General features: G+C 38.7%; 1 protein-coding gene across 1 annotated transcript in view; it reads right to left on the bottom strand.

The window, feature by feature from the left end:
• The window catches only part of scube3 (signal peptide, CUB domain, EGF-like 3), a 360795-nt gene that overhangs the window by 240210 nt on the left and 95631 nt on the right, over positions 1-24954 (bottom strand). Inside the window, exon 3 of the mRNA XM_043716904.1 lies at positions 22483-22608. Coding sequence (XP_043572839.1) covers positions 22483-22608 — 126 coding nt within the window. The remainder of the gene's footprint in view (positions 1-22482; positions 22609-24954) is intronic.

A 24954-nucleotide genomic window follows, 5' to 3' on the forward strand; every position in this document is an offset into this window, starting at 1 on the left:
AGATGTGCAGCATGGAAACAGAACCTTCAGTCCTACTTGTCCATGCTGACCAGATATCCCAACCTAACCTAGTCCCATTTGCCAGCACTTGGCCCATATCCCTCCAAACCCTTTCTATTCATATACCCATCCAGATACCTTTTAAATGTTGTAATTGTACCAGCCTCCACCACTTCCTCTGGCAGCTCATTCCATACCCATACCACCCTTTTCTGGCCTATCGTGAGCTGTTATCCTCTTGGAGTGAGGGAGAGTTAAGTGGCATGGGTGATGAAAGTGGGTGGCACAGCTGTTACTTTTGGTGCAGGTGGGGAGGTATCCTGGGCAAGTGAGCAGGCAGGACAGAGGGCATGTAGGGTTAGTGGTGTTGAACATTGGGGTGAGTGAGATCATGTGGGGAAGATGTTGCAGACAACAGTAATAATGATAGGAGGTGGGTACAGTATCAGGGACGGAGGAAGAGTGTAGCATTGAAGAGAAGATGATGGCCCAATGCTGGTGGGGTCAATAAAATTACTGACCTTCTTCGTACAAGGCTGGGAATTCCTCTCGATGGCTGAAATTGCATTGACACTGAAGGGCACCTTCACATCAGGATGGCATCAGTTTAAGTTTAAACTTTGAATCTTGATAGAAATTTCTTAAAATGTTAAATCCCATGAATAGTTTAATCCAACCAAGTGTCTTTAATGAGGTTCAGAGAACATATCAATGTTTAAAAATAAAACAAAGAGACTGTGGAAACCTGAAACAAAAACAGAAATTGCTGAAGAAACTCAGCAGGTCTGGCAGCATCTGTGGAGAAACACTGGGCTCTCTGGACCCAAAATATTAACTCTGTTTTCTCTCCACAGATACTGCCAAGTTTCTCCAGCAATTTCTGTTTTTATATTGCTCAAATTGTGCTGGGAATATGTCTTATTATTTTCTCCTGATTCTGTTGTCTACATAACAGCAGCAACTTGCATTACACTGTTTCTGTTAGACCAGAGGGAATGTGACTTTGGGTTTGAACACCATATTGTAAGTCAGTACTGCTCAGTAATTTGGAGACTGCTGTTAGAGTGGATATGGAACTTCTCCTAAGGCCAAATAAACCCAGCAATAAATTGTCTGCTTTTTTTTTGTCTGGATGTCTTGCTGCATATAACCTTGTGCTGACTTCAGGGGATTTGTGGGAAAAAAAAAGATTGAAGATGTGATAATGATACAGCAATGCTTACTGAGTCTCCTACTGAAACAGTTAGACATCTTTGTTTGTATAAATTCCAATGTAAAAGAAATTCCAAAAATGAAATTAAATTACAGCAGTTCACACTGCAGAATATTGATATTGTACAGAAAACAAATGTTCCCAGATGTCCCATGTGGCAGCATTTAAACCACATGTTATGCTGCTTATGTAAGGACCTATGAATGACAACTGCTCAATGTAGCAGCTCCCTTCAGTTCTTATTTGGGAAGCAGAAAAGGAAGCTGAAATCAGCCTTATTCTGTCATGTGTTAATTCCAATAGTACATGTAGTATATATTAAACTAGGAATTTCACTAAAAATAAATGGAGTAAACTAAAGGAGGTGTCAGAGTTGTAAATTGCAGTTCAGTTCATGGCGTCTGATACAGTGACCTGGGGTCAAAATGCTTAATTTTATGGTAACTCCAACAGACCGCTGCATTAGTTATCGCTGTTGGCAGTCATTGGAGCAGATGAGTCACCCATTAGACAGAATGCAGAACAAGGAGTTGACCCTGACCGAGTGTTGCAGACTGGCACATTGCAAGATCCAGGGACACACTAAAGTTTGGGGCAGCTGCCACCAAGGGTCAGAGGGGAAAGACCACCGTCTGACGTCTTCCCGCTGAAGGTAAACGTGGGTCTGTTCAGTTATCCCACCCTCTTGGTGCCTCAAATGCATATAAATATAGACTGGTTCAAGTAAGAGATGCCTTTGATTTGTTTGGATACTCCAATGTTTGTTTGTTTCCATGAGATGCTCCTGTACAGATCTGACCTGCTTTTGTGACTGTGTGTATATGTGCGTGTATATATATGTAAATCTTTTATGAATAAAGTATATTTCTGAAATATATAAAAGAATTAGTCAGCCTGTCTAAATTTTGGGTGGAACTTATAATAGGCAAACAACCAGCAACCACCCATCTCTGCCACTGTTGAACACGATGTGGAGGTGCCAGTGCCTTCACCAGATGAAGGAGCAGCACTCTGAAAGCTTGTGGTTTCAAATGAACCTGTTGGACTATAACCTGGTGTCGTGCAACTTCTGACTGTTGAACATGAAAACGTTGCCCCCCCCATTTGTTGCTCTGACTATTGTTTGACACATCTCCAGCCTGTGCATGATCTCTCTGGGCCCAACTAAAGGCAGGTATTTCTCCAAGAAGCAAGAATGTTCACTCCATATCAGATCACACAAACTCACAAACCAGAACAGAACATTACACCAACTATCGATATCTGGGTTAAGAACAGGTACACAAATATTTCAGGTATACACTCTTCATCAGAATGGGGAAAAGTTACAGATGAATATTATTTGTAGAAAGAAACAGAACAAATAAGGGATGGAGACAGGCAGACACATACACACACACACATTCACAAGTCTGTAAAGATATTTTCAAATGATAGAAAAGGTGAAACAGTTGACAAAGGGTCAACTGATTGACATATTCAAACACTTTAAGTGACTCAGAATGTATGAATAAGTCAATTGATGGGAGGATTGAGAGACAATACAAGAAAACAAAACCAAGAAAAGTTGAATAGGGTCCTGTGCACAGATCCTTGGAGAGGGAATGCTGGGCGTTAGCTCTCATTGTAGTTACCCAGGATCACAGTCGCATCTAATGTGACTTGGCTCTTCCTTCTGCCCGACCTCCAGCCTTTGGTGTTTGAAGTTACTTTCGCCTCCATTGGTGCAAAATGCTGTTGGTGTCCTTTTCTTCTGTCAGGCACTTAATTTACATCCATGGACATTGTTGGTTGGAAGCGAACTCTTTTGGAAAAAATGTATTTTGGAATGACAAGTTGAAGATATCCATAGTACTTCAGGGTTGGGGCCTGCAGTCATGACACATGTTATGATACACCTCTGGGGTAGGTGGGATTTGAACCCAAACCTTCTGACCTAGAGTTAGGAACACTACCACTACATCACATGAACTCTGTGCTATGTATGTGAACACAGCTGAATTCTCAATGCTTGAATAAAATTAAAATCCATTAATTGACAGCATCCTATTTAACTTTTCTTGTCAATCCCCTAGTTATCCCAGTGTTGCAGATAAAAATTATCTCTCACTCTAAGTGCTGGAAGTCAATTGGCCAGCAGGCAGACAAAGGAAAACCCTCTCTCACTCAGAGTGCTGCCAACCAGTTAAAAAGAAAAATCAGAAGGAAGGAACTTCAATCAGCTGATGAAATCAAGAATCCCAAAAATTAAATGTGGACCAAATGGTCTGTTTCCATGCAGCAATACTATGACTCTATGATTGTTCAATCTCAACACTATTGATAATCTCCACTGTGATGGTACCAATGTTCAATTATCTATTCTTTGTGAATAGTGCAACGATTGATTAATTTTACTGTTTTTTATTAACTTTATCAATTTTAATTTTCCATGTGCACATGTGTTGATACATTTATTGTTTCCGTTTTTAGTAATTAATAAATTCGTTCTTTGTTAATTCAACAACAACTGATTGAATTGACTTCTTTTCAAACAAACTTTCATTTGGATCTGGGAGAAAGATAAAGAGACTGGAAGGCATCTGGTTTAAATTAACCTTCTTACAACCAACAGAGAATATGGGTGACTAAAGCAGTTCAGACCTCCTCACCAGAAGCTCAATAATTTGGGATGTTTATTCCAGAACCAATTCAAACTTGGGAAGCAAGCAGGGGTCTGTACATAACATGTGTCTAAACAGATTGATTAAAAATATTTTATATATCATCATCATTGGCAGTCCCTCGCAGGTGAGGATGACTCTCTTCCCCGCCAAGGGTGAGCCTGTAGATGGCTGGATAGTCCAATGTGGCTTCCAATGGCTCTGTTACACTTGGGGCAGGAGGTGGCTGTGGGAAAAGTTGGGTAGGGAGTCAGTGTGGTAGTGTGCTCCTTTCCCTGTTTTCATCTGGCTTCTTCTTTTCCCTGACCATAAGTTTCGAGGTGCTCGATGCCTTCCCGGATGCTCTTCCTCCACTTCGGACAGTCTTGGGCCAATGATTCCCAGGTGGCTGTTTGAATGCCATACTTTGCCAAGGAGGCCTTGAGGGTGTTACTGAAGCACTTCCTCTGTCCACCTGGGGCTCACTTGGTATTTCGAAGCTGAAAGTACAGCATCTGCGTGGTGTCATGTAGGAGCAAACAGAATCTGTGGGTTAAAGCTGCAGGATATATGTCTTTCTGTAAATAACTGCAGAAAGTTTTGGCTCCAATGTTCTATCTTTCACTATCTGGCTATCTGAGTTCGAACAGTTTCAACCACACAGCAGTGAGAAAATAGTTAACATCACTACTGAAGGTAGATCCACCAGCTGGGACCCTGTCACCAACCTCCCCCAGTGTACAATTCCTAGTAGTTTGACTTGAAGAGTCTTAAGCACAGTGAATAGCTCATGTGCATTTCAGACAACTAAAATATGTTGAACTGCCTATTTAGATTTACTCAGCAAATATCACAAGTTGAGGTGTTGGCAGTCCCGAAAGGTGTTAAAGTTCCAGGAGGAACACAAGCAATACTGAAGCTTCCAGCTCTTCCCAACAAACGGGTCTGTTCCTTCAGAGCTGATAAACTTTTGTTAAATTCTAATTGATTATTAAATAGGGTTGATAATTTCAAATTCCGCACTCACAAAGAGCTCAAGTGTCTCTCTATAATTTCAGGTGAACCTCCTGTCTGTCTTCTCCTGCCACATCCCATTCCATTCAAAAGAAAGACTTGCATTGTAACCTCAGGATGTCTCCAGAACTTTCCAGCCAACAGAACTCTTCTGAAGTGTAGGCCCACTGTATTGTAGGACATACAGCAGCTGTTGTAAGTAGCAAACTCCAACACTTAGCGGTGTGATAATGACCAGAAATTCTGTTTTTAACTTCTTTGGGTGAGGGATAAATATTGTCAAATACATCAGAGAAACTTCTCTGCTCTCCTTCAAAACAATCCATTATATGCACCTGAAAGAGCAGACAGAGCCTCGGTTTAATGTCTTGTCCAAAAGACAAGATTTCCTACAATGTAGCACTCCCACAGGATTAAAGTGGAGTGGCAGATTGGCTTTTTTTGCTCAAGTGCCTGGAATGATTCGGAGGTGAGAGTGTTCCCCATTGAGGCATGATGTTTCCATTCTTTGAACAACAAAAGAAACAAATTATTGCAGATGCTGAAAACCGCGGCACAAAAAGGGCCAAAAGCAGACGAGGTGATTCCTATGGAGGAAAAAGAAGTCAATCAGGTGACATTTTTGGCTTATTATCCCTTCCACAGGACGACACAGGGTCACTCTGACCTGTGCAGCATTGCCAGTCTTTTACAAGCTTCCATATATTATTTCCCTTTCCAGTGTTTGAAAATAACAAACAGATCATTGTTTTCACTAATAAGCTCAAAAGACTGGAATTGCCCAACTGCAGCCTGAATTCATTTCATTTGCAACCTCTCGTTTACTAGTATTTCAACTGATCGGGAGGGAAATGGAACAGCAAGAATGAGCAATGAGCTAATCAATGTCTTGTAATTAATCTCTCCTGTGCAATAAAGGTTCACTTTGAGAGAATGAATGGTTATAGTCCTCCAGTAAGGATGTTAGCTTTCCCAATTCTCCAAATAGAGCATCATGTCATGGCATGACATTCAACCTTCATTTTCTGGCTAAAAACCAAAGAAGGTCAAATTGTTGGCAAGTGATTAAAAGAGCTGAGAAAGACTACTGTAGCAGTGTGCTAAGAAGTTGCTCTGAATGTTCTTTGAAACCCAATTGCAAGTGCAGATATTTTTGAATATTGCTGGAAGATTAAAATGTTTGAAAGTTGTTTTCTACAGCAATTCTGTTTTGTCACGATACAGTATTCATTGAGAATTGTTGTCCCATGGAATACAGCTTTGAACAGCTAAGAAACCGGAAGGCTACTCAAAGCTTTTGACATTTCTAAAGTAATAGCATATTTCATTTAATTGTGTACAGAAGATGACTCATAACCACACTAAAACAGCATATGTAGGTTAAGATAATTTACAGATTACACAACAAGACAAGACTTCAGGCAAACAGGACATGAAGCTGACACGGTTTAGAGGACAACTGAAATCAATAATGAGACAGACAGTATTGTCAAGTGAGGAAATGATTGGAGAGCTGCTGATTTGGTCCTAAGCTCTTAGTTATAAAACACTTGGATTGGAAACTAGTAAAGCAAATTGCAGGCATTGTGTGCTCTAATTGATCTGCATACACCTTATAGAGAACTCTATTCAGTGATCCCTTGCTTCTTACAAAGTTGAAGGTTACGAGTACGCTTATATATACAATGAGGACCAATAAACCAACTATTTCAAAAACCCATCCAATAATCTACATTTACAGTTCATAAAACAAGTTTATGAATTTCCAGTTAAGGCTTTTCAAAGACTATTATTTTGAACTGGTTAAATTCTGATAATACTCTATTCTATGTAGGTTTCAAATTAGTTCAAACAAAATTTGTAGAGTGCATTGTCAGTGATTTATAGCAACAATAAAAACAACCCTGAAGACAGGTGCTTTCATGAAAAATGTTCCTTTGAGACCAACTACATAGATTTCTTTATAGTCCATCATACTGCCACTAACCTGGGAGTATTGATGTAACATGTGCTGAATTTTCCCAGGACCCTCTGGAGACAGCTTGGAAAATACAGTGAGAATAGAAAAATGGGATTCTCAATTATGAGAAAAACAAAGGCAAATTTTCCAAATATCGGTTTCAATGGCTGGGTGAGAATCTCACAAGCAGCATCGAGGGGCCTATTTGTAGGCAATAATGTTTCACTCAGCTTGCCTCATTTCTAAAAAGGTTATTTTCTTCCCCTTTTAGAGGAGAGAAAACCGACAGCAAATGAAAGTCAGAGCAAGTTCCCGGCAGCTGCAGTTTGCCAGCTTCTTCCTGCTGGATACCAACCATGGCCACATTTCCCAAATCTTCAGGCATGCTCCTCAGGTACAGTCTGCCTATACCTTCAGTCCACAATAGCTGGCATTTGTCAAGGATCAACCTCACCACACCATTAGGACACATTTCCAACATTAGGGACTTTTAAGGCCATTGACCTAGCAGCAACGAAAACTGACCTGGCAACTTCCGACCAGACTGGTAAGGTCGGGTGGCATGGTGTCCTCTGACAGAAGGAAAGAGAATGGCACTCCTTGTTAAGTGTTTTCTGCTTGTGATTTTTATTCAAGCAAATTTATTTAGTTTCATTTATTTTCCGACTTTCAGACAATTTTGATCTGTCAGACTTGGTTGACTCCAAGCCCCTCTCTCTTTCACTAGAACCAGAGGATCACCTGATGCAGCAATTTCACATTCATAAATTGGAGATATTCTTGCCAATTGTTACTTCATGGTGTCACTTTTTTCCTCAAATTTTTGCTCTTCTTTCCGGTTTTGCAAAAGACACCCTATTCTTCTTTTCACAGATACCAGGTGCTTTATTCACAAGATCACATTGTCAACAGGCTGTCAAGCTGCAGGAGGTCACATGAACAAACCTGGTCCTGTCTTCACTCAACATCATGCACCCAATGATCACTCACTCTCACCAAATCCATCTCCCTAACACAGGATTCCGAGCACTATTACATGCTGACTGCTGTCTAACTAATATCATTTGAAGCATTGCAAGCTGGCAATCAAATCTATAACGTTCTTTATAAGTATGGCACAGCTACTCACTGAGCAAAAGGATGTTGTGAAACTTCGAAGGGTTCAGAAAAGATTTATAAACATGTTGCCAGGGTTGGAGTATTTGAGCTATAGGGAGAGGTTGAATAGGCTGGGGCTGTTTTCCCTGGAGCATCGGAGGCTGAAGGGTGACCTTCTAGAGGCTTAGAAAATCATGAGGGGCATGGATAGGATAAATAGACAATGTCTTTTTCCTAAGATGGGGGAGTCCAGAACAAGCAGGCATAGGTTTAGGGTGAGAGGGGAAAGATATGAAAGAGACTGAAGGGGCAAATTTTCATGCAGAGAGTGGTGCGTGTGTGGAATGGGCTGCCAGAGGGAGTGGTGGAAGCTGGTACAATTGCAACATTTAAAAGTCATCTGGATGAGTATATGAATAGGAAGGATTTGGAGGGATATGGGCCGGATGCTGGCAGGTGGGACTAGATTGGGGTGTGATATTTGGTTGGCATGGATGGGTTGGACTGAAGGGTCTGTTTCCATGCTGTACATCTCTGACTCTATGACCTCTCTCTCAAGCCTTTAACTATCTTGGTGCTGTCAGACTGCTCATTCAACATCCAGTTTGGCTGTGCTGCAAGCATTGGGAAGGTGAAAATCATTTATTTCACTCATTGCTATTCTCATCAATTTTATTGTTTCTCTAGTCATTGTTTCAGATTGTAACCAATGTAGATGTACCTTTGGACTCCTAGGTGGGTTCACAAGCTCATCATCTCCATCACAAAAGTCACCTCCTTCCATCTAGGTTGCACCACCCAACCGAATCACTGCTTCAGAACCATCTGCTTTCAGATGGGAAAGCCTCTTCCGAACCATTTGTCACCTCCAGCATTCCAATGTTGTTCTGGCTAACCATCTTCTCAAGTTCTACATTTCAGCTAATCCCTAGAACTCCGTTGTTTCAATGAATCATCTCTGTATTTGCAGACCGATATGACCTTCTAGTCCACCACCTCCTTAAATTTAAAATTCCTATCACTCTTTTAAATGCCTTAAATAATCTCCCTCTGCCTTATATCTCTGCCACCTCCTCCCGCCTGATGACCTTCTGAGAACTATCCACCACTTTGCCTTGGATCCATTCTCCTTGGCAAAGAATTACAGCCATTTCTCATTTCGGTATTAGATTCTCAAATGCCCTTATTGAGCCTGGCCACTTGGTCATCTCCAATTCCTCCGGTACAATCCTCTTTAATATTTGCCAATTTAAGCAAGTCTTTAATCGCTACTCTTCATATCCCCTTCCTAAGTATTTTGTTCTGTTTCTACATAATTTTTTTCCATTTTATTCATTCATGGGATGAGGACATTGCTTGGTGGGCCAACATTTATTGTCCATCCCTAATCACCCAGAGGGCAGTTTTTAAGAGTCATAGTCAAAATGTGTGGTGCTAGGAAAGCATGGTCAGTCAAGCAGTATCAAAGGAGCAGGAGAGTCGACGTTTCGATGAAGAGCTTATGCTCGAAACATCAACTCTCCTGATCCTAGGATGTTGCCTGACCAGCTGTGCTTTTCCAGTGCCACACTTTTTGACTCTGATCTCAAGCATCTGCAGTCCTCACTTCCTCCTAGTTTTAAGAGACGACCACATTGCAGTAGATCACACCAGGGAAGGATGGCAGTTCCCTTCCCTAAAGGGCATTACTGAACTAGATGAGTTTTAACTACAATTCACAATGGATTCATGGTCATTGTCAGACTCTTAATTTCAGATGATTTTTTTCATTGAATTCAAATTCCACCATCTGCCATGGCAGAATTTGAATCCAGGTCCCCAGGACATTACTGGGGTCGCTGGATTTCTTTCCCGAAGAAGGGCTTATGCCCGAAACGTCGATTCTCCTGTTCCTTGGATGCTGCCTGACCTGCTGCACTTTTCCAGCAACACATTTTTATCTCTGGATTAATAGTCCAGTGATAATACCACTTGGCCATTGCCTTCCCTTGCATACACAAATGGATCTTGATATTAAAACATAAAGGAAAGGAGAATGGAGCACTGGGTCGTAAAGTACAAAGGTTAAACTGTTCATTAGACAGTGTCCAGGCGTGTGTTTTTCTGGTTAGCGTTTTATTCAAACTCACACATCATCAACACTCACCACACTGAATACCTGCTGCCCAAGTATATACACCCAATTAAGTTTTCAACTAATTACTGTCAATTAACACAAAACCATTATGTGCTCCCTAGTTTCACTTGGCCTCAGGCATCCCTATCAGATCATGCTGGATAATAATACCAGGAAGCCCCAGAATTGAGGGAAAATTGTGAATCATCAACTGCAACATAGAAGGTCAACTTAAAGGAAAATTAGCAACAAGCACAATTTTTCTTGCATCAAGCTTTCAACCACAGTGCCAAACCCCCTTTGCTGGATGTGCATCTACATGCATCTGATTGAACAACCTTAAAATGCTTTAGAATGTCTTTCCACATTAAAGGCATTATTTAAAAGTGAGTGGTAGTTATGAAAGTATAATTTATGCTATGTTGTTTGATTAAATACTGCAAATTTAATGTTTTGTTCAAACCTATATTACTAAATTGGAAGGAATCAATTCTCAGATAAAGACATTGAGATATATGCAAATGTAAGAACCAAACACAACATTATATAACTGTAAATAAGCAGAATCATCTTCAAAGAAATTGGATCTAACTTTCTTCTGTAAATCATGTAAGCTATAGTTATCACATGATCCATTGAATAAGTCTTAATAATCGTAACATGTTCAAAGTGAGGTCACTCCACAAAGATCAAAATCAATTTTTAACACAATTCTCAATGATCACGACTGTCTACGTAAGATAAAAGGAATAAGTCTGACTGACTTACTGAATTGTTAAGTGTCTGGGATTCGATAGAAGAATCCCAATGGTCTTTTTTTGGCCTATACATTTCAACAGCAGTCACACAATTAGATGCAGAGGTGTTCCCACTTGTGAAGGTGTCAAAAATGAGGGGTTGTAAACATAATCACTAATATATTCATTAAGGTACCCAGGAAACCATTTTTAATTGAATGTCAAATTCATCCCTGTGTGGAGTAGTTAAGGAAGATGCATTTCAAATGAATTTGAACAACTACATGGTCAGAAAATAACAGGAGCATATGCTGATAGGGTTAGATGGAGTAAGGTGAGAAGAGTCTTGTGTGGGGCATAGCATCAGTCAAATGACCTGTTTCTGTCCCATCAATTCTCACTAGTAACTTGGCATGAATTTTGTGGTCTGGTAGGGAAAAAAGGAGACATCAAATGATAATGAATAAGTTTCTTCATTGTCATTCTTGTACGTAATTGCAACATGCCCTTCAGAATGTTACCCCTCTAAATTCAACCCACCCCCGATATCCATATTAATCTATTGACTGTTTACTCCCATTGTATATGTGGAGGATTAGAAGCTGATGAATACAGGCTAAGTTAATAATGTTGTTTGATTAATCTAAAAGCGGTCTGTTAACAGCGAGCATTACAACTTCTTAGAAGGTGAGCTTCAAAAGAGAAAGGCAATGCCCAATGTAAGTCTATGCAAAGTCTTTCAATATCTTAATGCCTGGAGGTGGTAAAAATAAATGCTATTACAGAACGGGGTTTAAATACTTTTGGATTGAGATAAAAGAAAATCTTGCATTATGCCAAAAGTCATGGGCAGCTCCAGAGTCTTGATGGACCACAAAGGACAAACATTTCATATTATAGATACAAAACAACACCAAAGCTCTCAAATCTTCAATATAATGAAACCCCTAAGAGCGTGTTTATCACATGAGGTAATGTTTTGAATGGCAGTCTTACTGCTTACCTTATAAATTTGTTAGTCCCATTGAAAAATATACATTTATCCACACTGATTGCAGACACATGTTAAGCGGGTCACAGTACACTGCACTTGCTACAGTTCCTTCACACAAATGTTAACATCTTTCAGACTGGCAAAAATACGCATATGTTCTTATTTACTGTCACTCTACCAAAACAGATTTCCTTGGGCCAAAAGGATTTTACCCGTTGCATCTTTGTTTTTTAAGAAAAATCACAGAATGCCTACAGTGTGAAAGCAGGTCATTCGGCCCATTAAGTCCACCCCAACCCTATGAAGAGCATCCCACCCAGACCCACACCCCCTACCTTATTGCTGAAACCCTGCATTTTCCATGGCCGATCCACATAACCTACACATCTTTGGACTGTGGGAGGAAAACGGAGCACCTGGTGGAAACTCACATAGCCTATGGGGAGAAACTCCACACTAACCCAGAAAGCATTGTAATTCTTTTCTAACATACAAAAGTCCTCCTCTGCATCCTTAATTTATAACCACCACTCTGCAGGGCAATGGACTTCTCTGATGATGCTGGTCCTGCATTGGGGCTCAAACAACTCCAGATGAAGAATCACTGCTGAAAGGCTCTTTCTTAATTTATTCTCTCTTAGCCCTTAAATTGACTTAAAACCTTGCCATAACTAATGTCAAATCCTCTACATATACCCACACCCCAAATATAAAACTGCTCACCTAAAACAAGTAATATTTGTCAACAGCTTATTATCCAAAGTAAACATTGGAAGGGAATATCTTGGCAGACCAATGGATTGCACAATGTTGTTTGCATTCTAGACAGATCCATGCTTATTTGTTATGCATGGATAGTATTCTCAACTCACATTTACACATTTTTGACGCCTAGAGATTTCCCTGCTTAATCTAAAAATCAGCAAAATAGGTAACTGTGACAGCATGCACAGTGACAACACCAAACATTCTGCTTTGCTGTCAGAAATTCTCAGAAAGTTCTGTTTAATTGTTGATTATTAATGAAGGAAGATTAATCGGAGCAGAGGTATTAAGGATAATGGCAGGACAGGGTAAGAGAGGGAGTAACAATGTTCCAAACTGGATGACGATTAGCTGGAATCTCTGTTTATTTAAAATTTATGGTGTTTACATTGTTCTTTTGCTATGAATGAGGCCACTCTCCAACACCTCACAAGGGGGTTTAGATTTTGTAAATGCTGCTTCAGGGTAGGAGGTTGCTGCACCTGCTTTGATCTGGTTGCAATTATGCACATTTTCCACCTATCAATATCTCTCATGGCACAAAGAATGATGCTTTACCACGTTTGAAGTATTGTATATAGTTTAATTTAATTAATGCATAACTAGAAAGTAAGGACAAGATGAACAAGGTGCTTCACAGCTGTTACCTGGAGGCAAGCAGATGGGATTCAATCTGAATTAGTATATTAATATCAGGGGGAAAAACAAAGCATTGAGTTTGAAATCTAAGCACAGCACATTATTGGGAACATATATTTCCCTGGGTTTTAACAAATCTCACTGTTTAGTTAACTCTTGGCCAATGCTATAAAAATGACTATTTTATTAATAGTTCTTGGGATAGCAAAGTGATGCAAAGGAAAGGGTGACTGTTTTGTAACTTTGATCTGAATGATAAAAATTATATTGAGAATTTGAATAGACCATTAGATAAAGGAACAGAATTAGGCCATTCGGCCCATCAAGTCTACTCCACTAAGCAACCATGACGGATATGTTTCTCAACCACATTCTCCTGCCCTTTCCCCATAACCTTCGATTCCTTTACCAAGCAAGAATCTTCTTATCTCTTGTCTTAATTACTTGACCTTCACAGCCTTCTGTGGCAATGAGATCCACAGATTAACTGCCCTCTGGTTGAAGAAATTCCTCCTCATCTCATTTCTTAAGGGTGATCCCTTCACTGAGGCTATGCTCTTGGGTCCTAGTCACTCCTGCTATTGGAAATATCTTCTCCATGTCCATTCTATCCAGGTCTCTCAGTATTCTCTAAATTTCAACGAGACCACCCCTCATCCTGTTAAGTTCCATCGAGTACAGACCCAGAATCCTCAACCGTTCCTCATATGACAAGCCATAAGCCCATAAGAGCGAAAATTAGGCCATTCAGACCACCGAGTCTGTTCTGCCCTTCAATCATGGATGATAAGTTTCTCAATTCAGTTCTCCTTCTTTCTCTCTATAACCCTTGATCCCCTTGATACTCAAAAACCTATCTACCTCAGTCTTAAATATATTCAATGACAGGGCCTCCACAGCCCTCTGTGGCAATGAATTCCATAGATTCACCACTCTCTGGCTGAATCTCCTTATCTCCGTTCTAAAAGATCTTCCCTTTACTCTATGGCTGTGCCCTTGGGTCTTAGTCTCTCTTACAAATGGAAACATTTTCCCAACATCTTCACTGTCCAGGCCATTTAGTATTCTGTATGTTTCAGTTAGATCCATCCTTCCAAATTCCATCGAGTATAGATCCAGAGTCCTCAAACATTCCTCATATGTTAAACTCTTCATTCCTGTGTCCATTCTCGTGAACCTCCTATGAACACACTCCAGGGTCAGTATATCTTTCCTGAGATATGCGGTCCAAAAGTGCACACAATATCCAAATGTGGTCTGACCAGAGTCTTATAGAGCTTCAAAAATACAGCCCTACTTTTATATTCAAGTCCTCTCAAAATAAATGCCATCATTGCATTTATCTTCCTAACGACTGATCCAACCTGCAAGTTTACATTGAGAGAAGCCTGGACTAGAACTCCCAAGTCTCTTGGCACTTCAGACTTCTAAATTTTCTCCCCATTTAGAAAGTAGGCCATGCCTCTGTTGTTCCTACCAAAGTGCATGACCTCACACTTTCCCACATTGTATTTCATCTGCCACTTCTTTGCCCACTCTCCCAACTTGTCCAATCCTTCTGCCTCCTTCTGCCTCCTCAATGTGAACTGTCCCTCTACCTAACTTCATTCCCCAGGATCATTCTTGTAAACCTCCTCTAGACCTCCTCCAATGTCACAACATCCTTCCTTTGAAACAAAGCCGAAAACTGCACACAATATTTCCAAATGCAGTCCAATCAGAGCTTTATACAGTCTCAAACTGAGTTGCGACAAAAAAAACTATACACTATTGAATAAATATTTAATATCTAGGTCAATATAGAAACAAGATGAGGTATTTCTTGATTGAGCACAAACAATTAGACAAGTAGTGATGGTGATGGTGAGTTATCTTCCTGAAGTCAACCTACCCAATTAACTTCCTGTCTCCCTTCTGCCCTCTGCTTTTCTACTATTCTTGGAGGTCTTTTTGTGTCTTCTACAGTGCAGGCAGGTCCATGTCTGCCAATGCCTCCTCTCCCATTGTTATTGCTGCAATTTCATCCTAAGAGACAAACCTTTGAAGTTGCTATTCTTTTCTTCTACTAACGGTCTTCATACTTCTTGCCAATATTTTGTTCATCACCCTCTGCTGGTTTCTAAAATTTTTCTAGTCTTCTAACGTGCCTCTAATCCTTGCAGCATTGTACTTTTTTTAAAAAAATGATACCATTCTTAATTTCCTTAGTTAGCTATTGATGGTGCACCCTGTTATATAATCTATTTCACCATGGAATACAACTTTGTTGAAAATTCTGAAAGATCTCCTTAAGTGTCTGCCACTGTTTCTCTGCCATATTACTGTTCAATCAATTTCCCAGTCCACTTTAACCAACTCTGTCCTAGTAATTGCTTTTCTTCAAATTTCGGACCCAAATGTCTCACCTTCAAACTGAATGTGAAGTTCTGCATGTTAATCATAAATTCTGTAATGATTACTCTTACCCAGAGTATCTTTTACTCTGAGGTCCTTAATTAACCTTACTTCATTACACATATCCAGGTCTGAAGTAGATTGTTCCCTGTTGATTCTAAGAAACTGACCCCAATACACTCTTCCTCCAAAATACTTTGCCAATTTGATTTGATTGACAGAGAAAAAGATAATATTTACTGTTACAGTTTAGTGCTAAATGCAAACTTGACTAGATCTTAGAAAGAGATCGACCCTTAAAACTCACTCACTTACCAAATTCCAAGTTGAATCCTCTCTGCACGGAGTCTTCCAATGTCACCTTTGTGTGACTTTCTAAATAAATCTAGCAGTCTTTTAAGATCAAATTCAATGCAAAAAAAGAGTTAGGTTTGGCTATTGCTTTGGATCGCATATCAGGACATCATTGCATCGCACACATCTTCTTGCCTATTTAGGAGGGCTTTAATTGGGTGTTAGCAAATTTAGAATTCTGAGACAAGTAGAATTACACTGTAATTAGTTTAGATAATTGAGAATTCTTGTATAGGTGCTAAATGTAAATATAATGCGTTCTAAACCTAATTGTTCTAATTTGATGCCTGTTTCAGTGTTAGTTTATGGAGCTAACCGTAGTACAGGTACTCAGGGAGAATGGCCCCTACTCATCAATGGTCAGTGAAATTCCTGATGAAGGGCTAATGCCCAAAATGTCAATTCCCCTGCTCCTTGGATGCTGCCTGACCTGCTGTGCTTTTCCAGCGCCACAATTTTCGACTCTGACTCTCCAGCATCTGCACTGCTCACTTCCTCCCAATGGTCAGTGACAATAGACTTGAACCTCTTGAGCTGATCAAGTGCCTCCTGCTTATTGAGTGATTTACAAAATTATAGAGAAAGAACCAGATAGGCTAGCTGTACTTAAATTGGTAGGGCATCAGCATTGGATGAGATGTATCCAGGGATATGCAAGGCTCTGAGATCAGAAATTGTACAGACATTGAACATTATTTTCCAATCTTCCTTAGACTCAGCAATGATGCCAGGGGATTGGAGAATTATAATATGTTACCAGCTTATACTAATAAAGTGTACAGGAAAAGATTAGCAACTGCAGTTAAGTCAGATTAACCTTGGTTGTAGGGAAGTTTTAAAATGTAATTCAGATCAGAACTAACTTGGGTAAAGGTAGATTACTTAAAGAACATCCATCAGGGATGAGTTAAGAGAAAATCATGTTCAACTAGCTTTTGCTGGTCAACAGAAGAGAATTCAAGAGATTAAACTTTCGATGTAGGGTATAGACTTGTGAACAAAGTTAGAATTCATAAAATAAATGGAACAGTAGTAACATGGAAACAAAGTTGGCCACATGACAGCAAATTGGAGATTAATGGTGAATAGTTGTGTTGTGGGGCTGGAGGAAGATTGATAGAAGAGTTCCCCAGAGATTAGTGTTAGGCCCATACTCTTCCTAATGTATATTAAAATGACTGAGACATTGGCACACATATGTTTGTCTTTAGGGCATAACTTCAACATTTTTAGGATGATTAAAAAACTGGGTGTATTGTGAACTATGCAGAGCATAGTGTAGAACATCAAAAGTACATAGTCAGATGAGTGGAATGCAGGGAGCAGTGGCAGATGAAATTTAATGCTGTAAAGAGTGAAGCGATTCATTTTGGTAGAAAGAAAGTAGAGAAACAATATAAACTAAAGGGAATGCCCCCTACTTCAAGAATCCCCAACCAGTGAAAATAGCTTATCTTTATCTACCCTATGGTTTCCTGTTAATATCTTGTAGACTTCGATCAGATCACCCCTTAACCTACTAAATGCTACAGAAAACAGGCCTAATTTGTATAAGCTCTCCTCATAACTTAACTCCTAAAGTCCAGGTATCATTCTTATAAATCCATGTTGTACTTTCACCAATACAAACATATTCTTCTCAAGGTCAAGAACAAAAGGGCACTGATTGAAAGTAATTGGCACTGAGCTTTTAGGACCTGGAGAACTCACCTGAGTGTGTGGTGGAAGCAGGGTCAATGCAAGCTTTCCAAAGGGAATTGGCTCATTACCTGAAAAAAGAAAAACCTGCATAGCTACAGGAAAAGGGCAGGAAAATGGCTCCAGGGCTGTACTGTTCCTTTGGAGAGTCAACGCAGACATGTGATCATGTAATTGCTTTGGGTGACAGCTCACAGAAGATTCACTACATTAATTCCAATGATCAAAGGCTTGTTTTCTGAAAGAGAGATTGAACAGTCTAGGCCTGTACTAATCAGAGTTTAGAAGGCTGACAGGTGAGCTAATTGAGGCAAGATGCTAAAAGGGTTGGACAAAATAGACATAGAGTGAATGTTTCCTCTTGTTGGGCAATCTAGAATGAGACGTCATAGTTTTAGGCTAAAGGGTAATACATTTAAATGGAAATGAAGAAAAGTTGTGAATCTATGAAATTCATTAGCCCAGAGTGCAGTGGACGTTGGGAAACTAAATAAAATTAAGGCTGAGAAAGATAGATTTTTAATTCGGAATTGTTTGAAGGGTTATAGAGAGCTGGCAGGAAAGTGGGACCGAAGCCGAGATGAAATCAGTTATGAACATATTAAATGGTGGAGCTGGATCAACGGACTGAATTGCACACTCCTGTTACTAGTTCTTATGTATGACAGCCTGACAGGTAGCGTTCTGGGCTGTAGCCATTCAATGATTCTACAGAGAAACAGCGACTTATGCTTATAGTAAATGGGAGCTCAATCGTGGTTGTATATCAGTCCTTGTGCACTACAAACAAAATGTAGGAAATTTGTCCTTGTTCAAAAGTGTAATCTTAAAACTTCAGTCCCACCTCAAAAAAATTCAAGGAGAATGCTTTTTATCCTATTATCATAAGTGAACAGTTGAGAGTCTTGCACCTTAAAAAACCATGGAGAACTGGCAATGCATTTGAAAACAAAAAATAAAGATGAAACGTTAATGGAGAAATACTTCTGTTAATTGGGTGTTTAGATCACATTGGTGAAACATGGGAAAAACTAGCTTTCTTCAAATGCAGAGTGTTCTATGTACTATTCAGCAAATGAGAATTTACCTTCTGTCATTTACTCAGATCTTTTAACAGTTTAATGAACTCTCAAATTTGACTTATATAAACTGAAAGTTTATTCAATAGACGTTTAAGCATATTAAAGTTACAAAACAATCTGATAAGACATCACAATGCAAACAGATCACATTTTCAAATACTCTATGTCAAGAGATTGGCCATTATTGATAGTCAATACACTTTGATGCTTGTGTTAGCACACGCTGTGACAAAACTGAACAAATGGAGAATTATCAATAATGAAACATTTTCCACCAATAGCAATCAACGTAACATAAATGTGCTAAGGTTCGGGCATTCTGGTTGGTGCTGTAAACGTACAACACTAGGTGTCCTCAGCAAGTTATATAAAATACAGCTCCTTCTCATGACAGGAAACTGATATTACCACAATTCATGATCCTCCACTTGTCACATGGTATTTTAACACTGAAGAGAGTCTTTGAGATTGGTTGTGAGGATGTAATTATCTTTCACATTATAGCATTCACTGCTTTGAACATAAGTTCAAGTTTTTTGAAATAAAAACAAAATTAACACTCAAAAATATGCAAAGAAATATGTTTTCAAAATATTATTCTGTGAAAGAAGCAGGGGTGATTCCTTTTCTTGAATTTGCACCAGTTCTTAATGTTCTTCATCTGGAATTTTATCTAAAACCATAAAATGTGTTCTCTGAGAATAGCCAACTTGAGCATCCTTGGGCTACTTACTATCACTAGCCTCTAGCATTTTAACTCATGAACAATTAGAATACTGAAAAAGGTCACATGAATTGCATTTGTTTTAAATATTGTTTGGCTAGCTTACCATAATTGAAAGTTTGACTTTCATAAAAGCATTATAAACTGCACACACTATTGAGTTTCTATTGTCCAGGAAGTATTTTGTTCAGACTGAAGAACAGATTTGTGATAATGAAGTAGGAAAAAAGATTACAATTTCATGTCCATGTAACAAGTTTATTTTATTGAAAAAGAATTGGAAACACAAAACAGGTTGTTGATTTTATACATTCTTCCATGTGTTGTGGGCGTTATTGGCTATTTAGAATTAACATTTAGAATTCCTTTGCGCCATAGCAACAGAAAAAGATGCTACAAAATGAAGGAAGTTTATACTTAGATTTGACTGCTGGCAACATTCAGCACCTGACTCACACAACAGACCCACAGCCAAAGTATCATGTTTGCAATTCCTTTTAAATTCCCTTCAACTTTCTCAGACAGTTGATATAGCACCAAGGAGTGCCCAAGCCCACTAAAATATGGCTAGCTACATCCATAGCTCATTCGAAATTGAGCATTCACAATGATGTCCATTCTTTCAGCTTTGGGTTCAACTGAACACAGTCTTTAAAGATGAAATACAGGTGGTTAAGTAGGTTACTTGATCACAAATTTCAAAGAACATTAACATTATATTGAGATTAATTCCTGCTTATCACCTTTTCCTCCTTAATATTCTCAATGGTTTGGGCACACTGATAAGACTCTTGCATTTGCACTCAGAAAGACTACAGACTCCATCTATGCACATTCACAGTTGAGTACCTCCTTTCACAAAACCTTCTTCCAACAATCCCCTGAATAACCTGACCTCATACTAAACTCAAAAACAAAAACAGAAATTGCTGGAAAATCTCAGCAAGTCAGGCAGCACCTGTGAAGAGAAATCAGAGCTAACATTTCAGGTCCAGTGACCCTTCCTCTGAACTGCATACCAGTTTATGATCATGATTTTGGCTGGCAACTGCAGAGCAGCAATACAAGGAATCACCATGTCACAATAAATGTTTGCCCTCTTTATGCAGCAAAGGAAGTGCTTCTCTTGCTTTGAAAGTGATCCAGGAATGAGACATAGCTCCCTTCTTTTTGGCTGACTGCATCCACTGATACTTTAATAATCACAGATGCTTCAACATGAACTCCAACAGACAGCTTATTGTATCAATGCTTAATGACAAACTTCAATGAATCACATTCAAATTAATCTTCTGTCTGCTGCAGTTCACTTTCCAACCAGCACTGGTAAATTGGGTCAGCGAAACCAGACAAAGAACCTAATTTTCTAAGATGATGCATTGACCAAACAGGCTATTCCTGGACTGGCACAGCAGTAAGTTCTTTCAGAAAGCTCAGTTGACCTATTTCTCCAACTGGAACATAATACCTATTTATGCTGTCCATTGAAAGGAGAATAAATGGTCAATTTCCACATTCAGTAGGAAAGTGTTGTATTCCTATTGCACTTTAATTTTTAAAAAATGTCTCAGATTGACCTTCAAAGCCGTAGACACTGAGTGGTCATTTGCCACTACTGACATTCTAATGAAATGTTTGTGGATACATAGTTTGTAGTGTTGAGACACAGGGGACTGGGGAAATAACAATGGAGAGATTTCACCATGCCATTCTTATATAGTTCTTCACAGCTACTAGACAGCAGCAGTGGCTGGGATTGGGAATAGGAGAAGGTGAGGACTGCAGATGCTGGAGATCAGATTGAGAGTGTGGTGCTGGAAAAGCACAGTAGGTCAGGCAGCATCCGAGGAGCAGGAGAATTGACATTTCGGGCATAAGCTCTTCATCAGGAATGGGATTGGGAGTATGTCATTTCTGAAATAGTTCTTCATATTTTGGAATGAGAGCCAAATGGTGATTAAAATAGTTTGTGGATAAATGAGTTCATTCTCTAATCATGTAAAACATACTTCATCTTCAAAATTTCTGTTGTCAGAAATTTCTCCTTTAAAGGCTAGATATTCTTGAGCACAAAAAATTTTATCCTCAGTACTATTCAAGATGATGTTAACCTGAAGTCACAGGCCATTTTCTATAGTCCTATCTTGAAAAGCTTTAAAAGTGTGATTTTGAAATTAAGTACTTCAGATTCTAGAAGATAGGTTCGAATCCTGTTTAAATAAAGAAGCTGCAAATCTCCTTTCTTTGCTGGTTTTAAGTATCATTGCAAAATGAATTGACGAGGAGTCAACTTTGGCCCAGGTCACAACAAGTTCGCAAGACAACTCACATTAGAAGTTCCAATTAAATTAGAACTCTTCTGATTGCCACACAATGTTATTGTAAACGTCAAAAAAGTTGCATTGATGTAGTAGCGATTGTTGTTCTGTGGATAAAGTTTACGTATAGATGCACTCATATGTTGCTTCAAAATCATTCTCCACTTGAATTTATGAAGCTCTAGTGAGCCAAATTGATACTTCTCACTTGTGCATTTCATTCAATTCACCACTATTCCTCTCAAAAAGTATGGATGTAATGGGCCAAATGACCCTTTTTGTTCTGTAAATCATTCTATGTTTCTAAAAGCTTCTAACTAAACCGCAGGATCTCAGGTAAGAATCTTATGAAGAACACAATACACACATCCTCAAAAGCAGTATTTGTGGAAATTATGTTAGTTTTGGTAGTGCCAGCCCAGCCATATGCAGAGCAACTTTTCAAAGATTGTATTAGCCATCTGAAAGTGGATAATGTGGCATACTAATATTTCTTCACCATATGATTGTGTATTATAGTTCAGTGATCATAACACGGTCTATGATGTGTGTTCTTTATAATAATCACATCGCCCAGGCTAAATACTTGGTTTCTTAATAAAACAATTCATTGCATTGTCACAGCACAAACATGAGAATTTGGGTCCTGTATAGAAATACTTGGAGAATGGACTAAAGGTATGAAAATCTCTCATACAGTGGGTTATCAGTCAATATTGAATTGAAGTGCTTACCTAGACAGTTATGGCCATCGTGCGCTAATTTGAAACCATCATAACACATGCAGCGATAATTTCCTGTAATATTTATGCATTCATGAACACAGCCTCCATTGTATTCATTGTCACATTCATCAATATCTGGAAGACAATTAATGAGAGTTCAAGTCAAGAAAAAACAAAAAACAAAGATCATTTAAGTCAATTAGAAGCAACACAGGAAGATTTCTCATTTGCTCCATTGATGTAAATAAACTTCTTTCAATTTCTACCTTACCCATTCGATTTATTTGATCATATTCCCATTTAACAATAAGAGAATTACCCAATCATCACTTATGGTGCTTAGTAAGGGACTAAAGAAAGTTGCATTTACACCAGAGCCAATTAACTGTATCCCATCATTATGGTTATGCATACAGCTAACGGAAGTCCTTGTCAGTGATTATCGGAGCCATGCAATTGACCAAAAGTATTCAACAATGCATCCTGTATGTCCATCAACTATGAAATTCATTCCATTCTTAAACGCAAAATCGTTTCCACTCTATGAACATCAAATGCTGTATATCTTAGCAGCAGCTAACAATTGATGGGACTTGCATAATGATGGAAGACATCTCATGAATAAGAACATAAGTTTGCTTTTTTAAAATCAATAAATTGGTGGAATTACATTAAATATAAGGATTAGAATCAGCAAGTTAATGTCATATAATTTGGCAAATGAAAATGAATGCACAAGAAGGAAGAATTGCATTTGCAGTGATTTGTTCATTTCAGGACATTGTTTAAACTCAGTTGGGATTTCAAATGCATGATTATGTAAATCTTATACTTAGCAGCACTTCCTGTTGTACTAGCTTTACTAGTTATTAGCTTTAGAATATGCCGGAAAGCTTTTAGCTGATACGTTGCAGGGTCAACCAAGGCTAAAGGCAAAAACACACAGACATCACAATCCTGAGGTGCAACGGTAAGTTGTATCTATAGTGTGACATTCTGCTTTAATGATAGATTGGTATCTTTGGGTTAACAGTATGTTGCCTACTAAAGATTTCAAGTTGCCTATTGTAAAACATGATGTGGAGGTGCTAGTGTTGGACTGGGGTGGACAAAGTTAAAAATCACACAATACCAGGTTATAGTCCAATAGGTTTGTTTGGAAGCACTAGCTTTCAGAGCCCTGCTCCTTCATGAAGTAACTAGCAGGGCAGGATCATAAGATACAGAATTTACAGCAAACCATCACAGTGTCATGCAATTAAAATTATATATATTGAACAAATCTAGATTGCTGTTAAGTCTTTCATATTTTAGAATGAGTTGGAGATTTTGGTTCATTAATATGTAAATCCCAGAACTCCTTTTACATCACATTCCTGAGATAGCTTAAAGTTTTATAAAACAAATTGTATTTGCTGATACATTCTACGTTTGCTCAAGTATAATACAATTTGCAGATACATTCTATGTTTGCTGAAAAAGCGATACAACCTGCAAGCAGTCAATGCAGGCAGTCAATCCATGTAACATTTAAAATCTTCCTACTTTGGAAGCAGAACCAGTCTGCATCAAGATTGGGATACAGACAGATTCTAACCTCACACCTTTAATACATTGTCTGACCTGAGATGTCACCTTTTTTTTATAAAGTCTTAAGTTACCTTGAGAATGGGACTTAAAAGTAGTTCTGGAATTTACATATTTCTGAACTGAAACCTGCAACCCATTCTAAAAGATGAAAGACTTAACAGCAATCTAGGTTTGTTCAATATGTCATTTTTAATTGTGATGCTTTGCCATAAAATTCTGTGTCTTAGGATCCTGCCCCACTAGTTACTTGATGAAGGAACAGCGCTCTGAAAGCTAGTGCTTCCAAATAAACCTGTTGGACTATAACCTGGTGTTGTGGGATTTTTAACTGTTGTAAAACAGTGTGGGTAGTATCTCATCACAAGAAAAATCAATAAGTTGGCTTCATCTTGAAAATACTAAAATTTAAAGATCTATTATTGCTAATTGATAATATTATACTTCAAATGATTCCAAACTTTGGCTACTTGTTTGGGAAGAAGTTATTCTACTCCCCTCACAATTGATATAACTAACTTGAATGCTGTTTACAAATTAATTTGTCATAAACAGAAATATTCATGTATAGTATTTGTGAAGCCATGGTTAACAATTTAGTAGCACTTCAAATGTAATGTGGTGACTTTGTCTTTGAAATATAATGGTTCTTAATGTTTTAGATTTATCAACAACATAAGGAATTCTCCCATGACAGCACCTTAATAAAGCTTCTAAATGTCAAAATATTTGGCTTGCCTTGTGTTGATATTGGAAAATTTACAAATCTGGGAACAACATCTATTTCAATTAAAAATATGGAGACAGTTATAAAGCAAAAAAGAGCAATAATCCCACTGACCACAATTTTGAAAAGAAATTGCATACAATGACGCAGATACAGGAAATATTGGT

Source organism: Chiloscyllium plagiosum, chromosome 26 (genome assembly GCF_004010195.1).
Source record: "Chiloscyllium plagiosum isolate BGI_BamShark_2017 chromosome 26, ASM401019v2, whole genome shotgun sequence".
Classification (NCBI taxonomy): domain Eukaryota; kingdom Metazoa; phylum Chordata; class Chondrichthyes; order Orectolobiformes; family Hemiscylliidae; genus Chiloscyllium; species Chiloscyllium plagiosum.